This window comes from Periplaneta americana, chromosome 9, assembly GCF_040183065.1.
Source record: "Periplaneta americana isolate PAMFEO1 chromosome 9, P.americana_PAMFEO1_priV1, whole genome shotgun sequence".
NCBI classification, from domain to species: Eukaryota; Metazoa; Arthropoda; class Insecta; order Blattodea; family Blattidae; genus Periplaneta; species Periplaneta americana.
Genome location: NC_091125.1, coordinates 177,070,625 through 177,083,512, shown reverse-complemented (window position 1 = coordinate 177,083,512; position 12,888 = coordinate 177,070,625). Strand labels below are relative to the sequence as shown.

At 38.3% G+C, this 12,888-nt stretch overlaps 1 protein-coding gene across 7 annotated transcripts; it reads right to left on the bottom strand.

Moving 5' to 3' along the window:
• Positions 1–6,195: 6,195 nt before the first annotated feature.
• MED8 (mediator complex subunit 8) lies at positions 6,196–12,752 on the bottom strand. 7 transcript variants are annotated; one of them, XM_069836522.1, is made up of 6 exons: positions 12,697–12,752; positions 10,142–10,317; positions 9,814–10,059; positions 9,565–9,735; positions 7,102–7,228; positions 6,196–6,665 (listed from the first exon to the last, which is right to left on the bottom strand). In XM_069836522.1, the coding sequence occupies exons 2-6, from the start codon at positions 10,304–10,306 to the stop codon at positions 6,586–6,588; spliced, it is 789 nt and encodes a 262-aa protein (XP_069692623.1). In that variant the 5' UTR covers positions 10,307–10,317; positions 12,697–12,752; the 3' UTR covers positions 6,196–6,585. The 7 variants fall into 7 exon arrangements, with proteins under 7 accessions (XP_069692623.1, XP_069692621.1, XP_069692619.1 ...); XM_069836520.1 differs by having other exon boundaries at positions 12,571–12,708; XM_069836518.1 differs by lacking the exon at positions 12,697–12,752 and adding an exon at positions 12,201–12,690.
• Between the last annotated feature and the right edge of the window lie 136 nt (positions 12,753–12,888).

Sequence of the window (12,888 nt, the reverse complement as noted above, 5' to 3'; positions counted from 1 at the left end):
AAATCTTTGGGACATATATTGTTATTAGTTCGGATAGTCCCGCTACTGATTTTTTTGGGGTCTGTAGGATTTGCTATAATTTTGTCTTTTTTCATACAATGAATACTCATTTCTGGAAGTCAATTGTGTTGTTGTTACTTCTTCAGTGTTGTAATTCTCTGTACAGTGTTCTGAGGTTTTAAGGCAGGATGCATTGTTAGATCTGGAGATGTTGGGTTAAACATTTGTTTGCGGTGAATATTCTGAATTTTGCTATACCCATTTTTTAAGAAGATGAAATTAGATCTGATATATTTCCTTCCATTTTAGAGTACTGTCACTATTATATCTTCATACTGCTTTTTTATTTTGTCGGAACGAGGATGAGGTGCATTATTACAATTTTTAGATAAGCAGTTTCCATAGCACTGGTGCATTTTTGCCACTTCCCCATCTCACATCCAACCTTAATGTGGAATGTGTTACAGCAATATGTCCTAACAATACGCTCATTTGTAAGATAAAGTTACAGTAGAACCTCATTAATACGTTTTTCTAGGAACCAAAGGACTTCAAATGTCATAGACGGAAAAAATATAAAGTTTTTGCATATATTTCGTGGAACTGGAGCAAGGACTTCCTTAAATAGACATTCTGTGTAGAAAGACGCGGTAACGAGATTGCACTGAAATTACGTGCTATTGTAATCCATGGAACTAACGGCATCTTCAGTTGTCAGAATGCAGCTTATCAGAAACTTTTAAATTTATTAGTATAAATTTAGTCCAAGTTGCAGGATTCTATCACAACTATTCCTTCATTTAAACCGAAATATCCATTTGCTCTGTTACAAAATCTTTTTGCAGACCCTACAATATGAATCTTTTTATATATCTGGAGCCTAAGACTTGGCAGTATTTTGTAAGTGGGCAATTTAGAGCCTTTGTGTGAAATTTCTGTTTTTAAAGGGTTAACTTTTTATAGGTTTGGAAATAACCTTTATTGTAGAAGTCAGAAACACTCCTGTGCACAATGTCCTCTTTTTCTTTTTTTTTTTTTTTTGTATTATTTTACAATGTTGTATCAACTACCGTAAACTGGAGCGACTTTGATAGTTCTTTTCTTTAATGTGATGTAGTTGTGTTGCAAATGCATCTATGATGAGAGAGTTAACGAAGAGCATTGCATATATTTGCTCTTTACTGGATGCTCAGCTGATTTTATACACAACTTCGGCACCTTCGGAGTGGGGAAAGAGAGATTCTATGTCAAAAACCCAAGTGGGAATCAAAGCCGGCTCCGTATTAGCAGGCAAACCGCCCACTGCCTGAGCTGTGCTGGTCACAAATACCGTAGCACTATACAGGGCTGAGTTTTTCTCTCTTTTCCTCTTCAGAATGCGGCCACACATAAATGGTGTTTGGAGTTAAATAGAATGGTCTATGCCAAGGATCTTCAAATGGCGGACTGGATCCTCAGACCTCCGCAGTTTATACATTGTCAAAGGTAAAAAGGAAGGAAAATAAATAAGACAAAAATACTTCAGAGAGTAATGTACGTCCTCAAAATCGTAAACAGCTGCAGATGAGAGTAGTGTTTTTCTCTGTGTTACTTGCTTCGTAAACAATTTCAGAATAACGCGTTACATAAACATTAGTGATTGTTGTGAATTATTTCAATAACCTCTTCGTCATGACCGACTACTAGAGACGTAAAGTGGACTCTGAAAATCGCATCTTCAATCTGAATGGGAAATGCAATTCTTCTACTTTTCCTTGCCTGAACATACTGACTCAAAACAGACATGTTTACTATGCAATCAGACAGTTTCTTTGGGAATTTAAAGCGTGTTTTCAACAGTACACACTCCAGTTCTGACAAACAATTTCCACTTGGCCGTGATGCACGAAACTGGAAGGTTCAATAGAGGCCTGTCAACAGTGCATGACATGAGTTACCACAGACCAAGAGAGTGCAACATGGACGTCTTTAGAGTATCCTGGATTTTAGGAGGGCAAAAAATTCATTTGCCAGCTCTGAAATTGTGAGGGAGTGTCTTGTCCAAACTGTCAGCACATTATTTCCAAGTGATGCCAAAGTGATTGTGAAACTACATCACTATATGCTGCAACAAATGTACACAGGGTAAAATTGTTATCAATGGATATTTGTGCTAAACTCGTGCAGGAAATAAATCATGCTCCTGTGTACTCTCTGGCTCCGGACCAATCTACAGATGGTACTCACTATAAATTAAAGGAGAGCCACAATACTGAAGCTTAAATATACGCGGAATTGTAATTATTAAATTATTTGGCACATTATTATTATTTCAATATAAAGTAACAGAACAACCCTGCATATTATTGGTATTTTGAAGTTTAAGGGTGGACTCCGCTTTTCTTCTGTAAAATCATATTAACACGAGAAGGTTGATTTGTTATTTTATTTCACTTGTACTCTCTCTCTTGAATTCCGAAAAAGTGTCACACAGAGCTAGAAGGCACTTCTTAACAATCTCCTCAGCTTAATTTCTACTATGTGGTACAATGCTTCTGTTTCTATGTCCGGCTGAATACATTACTTTCTGTTTAGATATTACGGACATTTTTAACATTTTCAGTTTGTTTATCCTCGATTGAAAATGTTGTGGATACTTTTTATCGAAACTTGAGTGCACGGTATTATGATATCTTACTCTTTTCTTTTTTTTTTTTTTTCAAAGAAAACAAAGACGTGTCGTCGAACATCTTCAGTGCCAGCAATGATGCAGGGTAACCAAAGTTCTCCAGTTTCTCGTTATTACAGAAATTAAAAAAAATATTTCTCATAAAAAGAGTAGTAACCATAATATACTGCAGTAAGTTGAAGAGCCGCATGTGGCCTGCAGGCAGCGCAATGAGTACCTCTGACCTATACGGCCTCTGCTGTATGTTTCACTAAGACACATTTTAAAATCGAACTAGCTTCTTGGGAATAACAAATTCAATAACAATATTATATAAAACTTCTCTCTTATCTGAGTCATACACCCTTTTGAAATCTATTAATAACTGATATACTATGCCCTTATACTCCTATTTTTTTCTCCAATATCTGTTGAATACAAAAAATCTGATCACTAGTCGATCTATTACACCTGAAACCATATTCATGATCCGCAATAATTTCATCTACATATGAAGTTAATCTTCTCAAAAGAATATTGGACAAAATTTTATAAGGTGTCAACAAAAGAGATATTCCTCGAAAGTTAGTACAGTTAGTTCCCCTTTCTTAAAGATACGTACAATTATGGCCCCCTTCCATTGTTCTGCTACAATTTCCTTTTCCCAAATAGCAATTTCGCCAGATAATGTTTTTCCACTCTCTTGTATTTTGCTGGAATTTGATCGATACCTGAAGACTTGTAATTTTTCAGATTTTCTATTGCAATTTCAACTTCAGAAAGTGTGGATTCGGGTATAAATGGCTCAGCAGTTTGTATTTTAATTTTGTCCCGATCATTTCTATTCAGCCTATGTTGTTGTTTGCTAATGCTGAATTTCTGACAACGAAATCATTAATTCTCTCGCCCTCCAGTATTTTTCACTCAAGGATGCCGAGTTGGTAGTGGCTGGCAGTGTTGAAGATGATTTTGATCCATTTCCTCTTGAAGATCACATAAGGGGCAGAGTGGTGAGGGAGACATTCCAATCCTGTGGAGATGCTTGCCAAGCAGTCGTGGCCCGTAAACAGTCTAAAAATTGCAACTGCGTTCTTCCTTGGGTATCCAGGGACGTTTTGGGTTGAGACAGATTCCCACCTTTTATTTTTGGAAATTTGGAGATGATGATTTGTTATAATTTTGTGGTATTGTGAAGTAATCATTCTTTTTGTTGTATAATAGGATAATTGTGTAGCAGGTTTCTGAATAGTACCACAGCAAGATAATCAGCAGCATCATTGCCAGTCAATCCGCAGTGTGCTGGTATCCATTGAAAAACTATTTTTTTTCTTTAGGTTGTTGAGGTGAAATAGACATTTCCAGCACTCAAGAATTTGTTGATTTTTTGGTGTTAAATTGGATGTTATAGCTAAAATGGCTGCTTTTGAGTCGGAAAGAATTACTGCTTGTTGGAATTTAGTTATTCTGTGTAGAAGATTTTGAAGTGTCGTAGATATGGCCTCGACTTCTCAATCAAAATTTGTAGTACCAAATCCAACGAGAACAGACGGCATGTAGCTCCGATTTGATTTGTTAGCAAGGAGCCATCTGTAAAAATATGGAGCTATTGTTGTTCTGGGAATCTTGTATGTATTGTTTCTAAGGTTAATGATTTCAGTACGTCTTTTGGAGTGTCATCTTTTTTGACATTCTCCAGTAGATCTGTATAATGTTCAATATCTAGCATTTGTAACGGGTTTACTTTAAGGAGTAGATTTTCTTTGTTAGTAGGGAGAATTATCTGCCTATGTACATTTAGTAGTTACACAAAATAGTTTTTCCATCTGTTCAGGACTGAATGAGAGTCTGCAAGCAAGTCACCATTCTCTTCCTTGCCTGATATCCGTTCTTAAATTCCTTTATATAAATCTCTGATGTTTTTATTCTTACTATTTGCTTCTACCTCATTCTTGAAGTAATCTCTCTTATCTTTCATTGAAATAATTATCTCTATTCACCTGGACTGGATCCTGTAAGAATTTCAATTTTGCCCAATTCCTTTCTACTACCATGGAACAATCATCAAACCGCAGTTTCTTTTTCTTTTTTCATAATAACCTATGCTCTGATCAGCTGCAATTTCGATATTATCTCTGATATTTTCCCACACGCTATTAATATCTAACTCCTTCCCAACTTCGTCAGAACTTCCTAAAGTGGCAAACTTACTGAATTTGAAATTTCGACCTGATAATGTTGCTTAGTCTCCTCTCTTTTAATTTCGGAATATTGAATCTTCTAATATTAACTTGTTGCTCTACTCGCTTGGCTACTAATAGTCCTTCTCTTAATTCTCTAATTACAAATAATGGTCAGAATTGCAGTCTGCCCCCCTGAAGGTTCAAATATCTACTATACTAGTATGTCTTGTTTTAGCTATCATATAGTGATTCATACCTTTTCAAAATATGTGCTGACAATGTTTGAGTCGATGTACATATGTGTGCAAAGTATGTTTTCCAACGTGAATTTTGTGAATAACAGTTTCAGATTCAGAATAGCTAATGAACACTTGCAGGACTGCTTAACCATTGCTGGAACTTCGTACTCTGTGGACACTGAAAAGATTTCACATGCCCCTTGTCCCCACTGATGAGATTGCATCCTGCCATTGAATTTGAAATGTCACTGATATAAAAATGTTAGTTTCTGTGTGTATGTGTTGCTTATACTACACACTCCACTGGTTGCATTGCTAATATATACAATAGTTACTTTTTTCTGCAGTTATTCTATATCTATACTTCTTTACAATTATACGGAGTAACCAGTCACCGTAAGATCAGCATCTGTCTTACTCAATCAAATGTTTGGACCCCAAAGTCTTCTTTACTGTGATAACACCATCAATCCAGACCCCGGGGAAAAATAATGAAGACCTCTGGCCTATACGATGAAAACTATGGAAGCCACTTGGTTTGATCATGTGTGTTCAGAATAATTCTATGCTGCGCGGCAAAAAGGATGGTAAGTCAGAAATTGGTGACCTCCATATGAGTACAAAAAATGTACTTCTTCAAATGATACAAAGGACATGTCTATTCTCTTCCAGCCCTTCATAATGATATTGGTCCTTATTTCGAACTTTGCTTTTGCTCTACTCGAAACTTGCAATTTACGACTTATGCCCTTTTACCCCGCACCATAGAATTTTGGTATTAATTTCTATTATAAGGAAATTGATATGAAATAAAAATATTTCTATCTTACAGTTAGTGACATTCATAATATCAACTCTGTGCGCAAATAATAAGCATTCACAATGACAATGTTGGATGGTGCCCAGACCCTTGCTTCATCAAAACACTTTCCATTTGGAAGATTGCTAGTGCGGGCCATATTAGAACTGCACTATGCAGGCGAAGAAACTGCATCGTCTAGAATATACTCTGTCAAAAGGTTAAGTAAAAGGAATGTGATAAGATGGATGCAAAGCAGGTATCTGCGACCATTTATTTGTTTCTGATAAAATTGTTGGCTCCTCCATCATTGTAGAGAAACTTTAAAACTTCCTGTTTCCATAAATTCTTTATTGACTTGATAAACTGACATGGCAAAACAAGAAAATAATTTAAAATGCTTAAAATGAACTCTTAATCTTCTCACGCCATGAAGTTTGTTGACTGTATACAGCATAGGCTGTCCACGACGGAGAGGTTTTCAAATCCATGGAACTCGAACTATTCAAAAGCACAGTCAGCCACGCATCATATACTGTTTGTGTCTTCTTTGAAAATTCACTCACTGTTATGCCAACATTCAGTCTGCTTGCAAGTGTTGCAGTCACAAGGTAGGTGCAAAATAATTTTCGCTTTTTTTTTTTTTTGTTTTGTTTTAGTTTATTATTATTATTATTGATGTTATATCCATACTAGATCTAAGTAGCAGCAGCAGACTGTTCACCTGCCATAGGGGTGGATCTGCGAGGCGGCCTTGATGTTGGTCTTGATGGCACTGGGCGCCTTGCCCATGGGACCCACTGCAAACAAAAACAGCAACTGCCAGTAACTTGTAATTCGGACATGATAGAAGACGCGAACTTTCACTTTAACATTTAAAAAATGCTACCAAATTTAGAATTCATTCAATTCTCATTTGTTTCCTGCGGGTACACGGCCTCTTTTGTGTATGATGCAATACATAACAGAGCAGTACTTGAAGAGGCTCACTTTAACTATCTGGCCTTTTATAGTTAAATATGAGAATTAAAACAGTAATTTAAACGCTATAAAAAGATTGTCATTCATCTGCCTTACAAAATAATGCTCTGTTATCAAGTATGTCCGTTTTGCTCCCGTGTTCATGTCCCCAGTACTGTACAACTTCATGCTCCACAGAGAAGCCTGGAATCAGGCAATATAAGAAAAAATGGAACACTTGACAGCATTCCTGCATGAAGGACTGACCAGACTTACTTTGCCCGGGCTGGTTTGGGTTCATGGGTCCACTCCCGGGTTGCTGGGGTCCACCTGCACCTGGGCGACCTACAGGGGCGACCATCATCCCTTGAGGGCCGGATGGCACAGGCTGCTGCACCATAGGCTGTAAGTCAGAGCAGCATGGATTTCAGGGCAGATGCCTATTTTGTTCCTTTACGAGAAAGGAAAAAATAATGATTAATATTTACGTTTCATGAAAATTGAAAGCTATTCATAGAGTTTGATAATGTTCTAAAATGATTGTTAGAACTTAATTTGTTAATATTCGGCTTAAAATGCCTAAATCAATGTAAAGTTTCGATATTTCACTATTTACTCACTTGTTCATACAGGTCAGCAATATTAAAGGTCAGTTTTTCATGGATTAACACAAACAGAATTTCAACAGCAATGCTGTACAACGGTTACTTTGAATGTCTGTTAGCTGTTCCTCTTTCCCTCTCCTTATTTGTGTTGAGAAGTTTTACGTCATCCTGCGCAGCTTAATGCCCAAAGATAAAAGTGCAACATCTATGCTCCTCCGGCAATGGCTAACAGAATTTCCACAATTCACTTTCGATGGAAAAATAATATTCTGCGAGATTTGTAGCAAACTAGTATGTAACAACAGTTGAAATATATTTTAATGAGTAGGCCTATTATAGTATTTCTACATTGACTGAGCTGTGCTGAGGTGAAATCCTTTAAAGACAACTACACTTTAAGATAGTTAAAGTCACGCGATTTTGGTTGTCCGAACCAAGTACTTGCAGTTTCTGATAGAAATACTACAATACAACATTTAGGATTAACTTCTACACCTTTTAGAAGTGCCGCCTGAGGCAGCAAGACATAAGGCAAACTCTACTGACACAGCCTACTTCAACCTCAGCAGCAATTTCTATGCAGACTTAACCAGACATTTGTTGCTGCCAATGTTCCATGGAATGCAATTGAAAATCCGGTTTTAAGAGAGTTTTTACAAAAATACTGCAAACAAAATATCCCGTCTGAAAAAATTATTTAGACAATGTACAATGAAACTTTAGCATCCACTCAGGAGAATATAAGTAATTTAATTATGCTTTTTATTTAACGACACTCGCAACTGCCGAAGTTATATCGGCGTCACTGGTGTGCCGGAATTTTATCCCCCAGGAGTTCTTTTACATGCCAGTATATCTACTGACATGAGCCTGTCGCATTTACGCACACTTAAATGCCATCACACAGAAGGCCAGCGCTATATCAACTGCGCCATCTAGGCGAACATATGGATCTCTGTAGATGAAACCTCAGTCTCTATGAATAGGTATATAGAAAGTATGATAGTAGGAAACTTGACCCTGATGAACCTTCGATCCCGCATCTTCTATGTGTTAAGGAACTTCTGAAAGTGAATAGCCAAACCATTGCTTGTTTTGTAAACAAACGCCTACAGTCGTTATAATCTGGAAATATAGATGATTCTAAAGTTCTGTTGTTTTGTACTGATGCTGTCTATGAGACATGGTTGCTGCAGATTCACTTCTTAAACGTACCAATGCTCTACCAACTGAGCTACCCGGGAACTCTACCAGACACTGATCCAATTTTTCCCTCTATATCCACAGACCTCAAACTGGGCTGACAACCGTCAAGCAACCAACATTGAGTGCACAATAACTCTGTGTGACTTAAATTGTGGTTTTCTGTTAACGAATAGTAACGTGTATTATGCAAATTAAGCTTCCCTCAAAATTATTCAAATCAACTCAACTCAACTCAACCTCAAAGTGCCTAAAATACCTAGTTTTACTAAAATAGAGTGTAGTTTATTAAATTTGCAACTTATTTTAGGCACTTAAAACTGCAGTTTTTAATGCTTAAAAATTCAATGTCTACTAATAATAGATGTCCTACAAACTATAAAACGTCTTTGGTGGCACATTATGTATGTTATCAGCCTGCTGAAAGTCACTTCTTGAACACACTTTGAGATGAAATTTATGTGCCACTAGTCACGTCACTATGTGTCTCTCTCTTTTTTTTAATTGGTTGCTTTACGATGCTTTATCAATTGCTATAATTATCTAGCGTCTGAGTGAGATGAAGATGCTAATGCCAGCAAGATGAGTCCAGGTTCCAGTGCAGAAAGTTACCCAACATTCGCTCTTAATGGGTTGAGGGAAACCCCTGGAAAGAGCCTCAACTAGGTAACTTGTCCCAACCAGTATTTGAACCCAGCCCACGTGCTAACCATTACTCCACAGCATGTCTCATGTCTTGGTTGGGCCAAGCCCAGGTTCAATCAATGCTGTTGCTCGTGGTGTAAAATTCCAGTGGTACGTATTTCGACCTTTTTCTGGTTTCTCTCCTTCAGAAGGGCTCCTTTGCGAGTTCGGGGTAAATGCTCTTTTCAGGAAGGTGGCCTTCACACCTTCTCGCTGCTGTAGGCTATACCATAGGTGATATACAAACCTTGAGGCCCTTTCCCATTCCAACAGCGGCCACCAGAGCGTGGGTGTCTGCCACAGAGGACGTCTGCGTGGCACCTGATCGAGACCCTGATTCTGTCTCCCACTCCTCGCGTGCCTTGCTCACGATGTCCCACACGTGATTCACGACTTTGGTATATGCTGTCACCTGTTTCTGGAAGTCGTAATTAACATTACTTAATATATCACGATACAACAATCGCGGCTCAGCCGAAGCTCAGTAGGATTATACCTGTGCAGATTCATAAGCAAGATTGGCCGCCTTGTGTTCCATCTGTATCATCTGGCGTTCTACATCAGGCTCAGGTTTCGTGCGCAGATAGTCTGGCACAAGATCGTGGGAGAATGCGGGCACGCGTCCTTCTGAGAGTCGCAACAACTCCTCGTCTCTGTCGGGACTCAGCAGCAGAGGCAGCACAGTGAGGTTGCGAAGTGTCGGCGACTTGTCGTGGCTCAACATTTTGGATAGTGTTGTGAGCTAGAGGAAAGAAATGTGAAAATTCAGATTTACAGTATAATAAGAAAACGTACGTTATATTCAAAAGAACTGTGCAACTTACATGTCCAGACATTAATGCAAAATTATCAAGAAATGTGGGCCAATTCAACGTCTCATACTCGTGCTCCAGTTTCACTAGCATTGATCCTATAGAGTTTTTTAGATCATTTACACGCATAATTATTGCCTCAAGGGCAGCATCTAATTGCCTCTCTTCCCTTTGCATCTTGACGTTATCTGAAAAAATAAAAGCTTCATTGTTACAACTGAGCAGAGGGGCCAGCGTGCACAAGACTGGTGAGGCAAGGCGCCAATTACATCTCACTTGACGAAGAAGTCTGACTAGTATAATGTACAAATCAAAAAAAGTTTGGAACCAACAGAGTTTTATATAATTTTCTTCCTTTAAAAGAAATCTGTGTTATCCCATTGATTGTATAGGTACCTTTCCACTCTATTGAAGTTAATCACGTTGCTACGGTATGAATTTTAATAAACAAACTATTGTTTTGCGAGATTATGTATAACACTGCATAATTTGATTCTATCAATATACGATATTAAACAGTTTTTCCCTTAAAATAAAGGATATTGAAGGCATTCTAACAAGTTTAGTATGCCTGAACACATAGCAGTGCGCATTATCACCTTATGTGAAGAAGGGCTATTACATAGGCACATTGCCCTGCATGTTGGTGTTAGCCATAGTGCTGTTGGAAAGACCTGCAAGCGTTATTTGCACATAAATGGAGTAGCAAAAGGTCATCCGAAGGTAACCACTCAAGCTGAAGACAGATATTTGGGGTATCTAGTTCGTAAGGAGCCAAAAACCAATGTTTCAGAGCTACGAAGTGCTTTCCTTCGGACAACTAGAAAGACATAAGCACCCAAACCATTAGAAATCGTCTTCACGGGTTGAACACGCATGCAAGGCGACCATGGCGTGTACCTCCACTCAACAGCCATCGTCACGCTGTTCGTTTTCGATGGGCAAGAGAGCATCAGAGATGGAGCAAGAGAGGTGGGGTTCTGTGCTATTCACAAATGAGACAAGGATTTATCTAAGACCTGATTCAGGACGAGTACGTGGTTATGCAGTACCTGCAGAATACTACAGGCAGGGAGGTGGAAGTATCATGTTTTGGGCAGGCATGATGCAGGGCCTCTAGTGCCTATGATAGGTGGTATGACTGCAGTGAAATACTGGAGAGAGATTGCCATAAGTCTTGTCATCCCCTATAGGAAACATTTTGGTGAAGATTCTATTTTTCAAGATGATAATGCCAGGTCACATCGTAAATGAACGAATTCAGGCTGCTGGAATAACCCGTATGCAATGGCCTGCAACTCACCAGATAGAAATATGCTTGGGACCAGCTAAAGAATGCCATTCACCGTCGTCAATCACCTGTCCAATCCCTCCACGAGCTCAGAGAGGCTCTGATCCAGGAATGGGATCGTCTAGATCAGCAGCACCTCGACAACCTGATTGAGAGCATGCCAAGACGCGTCAGAACCAGAGGAGGCATGACACGTTACTAAAACAGTTTTTTTTAAATGTCCACATTGCCAACTACATGCAATTGAACTGACAGTTTATTCTTCTTACAGTAATTTACTATGTTTCTCTTTTGTTTATTTATGCCTCAATAAAAAAAGTTAAAAGTAATTTATGTTTAATATTTTATTATGTATCGTTAAAGTAGTCACCAGGTTTCCTTATTCAAACTCAACTAATACTGGAAGATGAAAAAACTCTTAAAGCCTGTTTGGTTCCAAACTTTTTTTGATGTGTGTATATATAACTAGTCGGCAATGTATGCAATGGCGAGGGAAAGGAACTGGCCACCCTACCCACCTTATCTCCTGGCTTAATTGCCTCATAAGTGATGTCTTCTTGGTATCACTTATGAAGTTCAGACCTGTCTTCGAACAGTTGACTAAACAACATAGAAACAAACCTAACCTAATCTGTTTGCGTGGACTATAGTAACTACCTATAGCCCAATACTAAAGAATGGTCAGTACTGCCGAAGTATATTAGCCTTGTCTATAAATGTCAACTCGTTTCATAGACTTAAGTTAAAATAACGTCCTGTCGTATTAAGGATACTTCTAACCTACAAACCTTAGCTAACGCAACAATTTTCACCAATTGTTTTGTTCTTCTGTCACTTCTGTGCGACAAACGATAGACATAGAAGTATACCTTGCTGTACATGCAATAAACTCACAACTATTTCATTCAAGTTCACACACAGATCCTTTATCCATAAACATTAGACACATAAAATCAGGATAGGACCACAGTCTAATATATACAGTCACGAAGCTCGGGATGATTTTTTTTTCAATTCTCGCGGTAGTTGCTAGCCGCTTGGAGCGCTGTAAGTACTAGGAACAATAGACTGTGCCGGTACTATTTCGCATTGTAATGAGGCGATATTAGCGATCCTAGCGGTTACCAACTATCTATGGATGCATATTTACTCAAAGATGTTATATAGTATACGTATTTACTACGTATTGATCTTGTATGTATACAGTATTATTTGTCTATGGTTAAACTATAAAACGTCTCTGGGTCAGCAGTGTACACCAAAGTCTAAAGAGTACCGTTAGTCCAACGAGCACAGAAGACTCGTTGCGGTAGTCGGTAGTTGCCATCCAGTGTCGCCAATTCAGCAGTTTTCCCGCTAGATCTAGCGTTTTTCGGCGTTAGTTTAGCGAGTAAAATTTATGAAATTTGTATTGCTGATATAGGGATTTAGCGGGTATTTTTAGCACTCACAGCGGCAAAATAATATA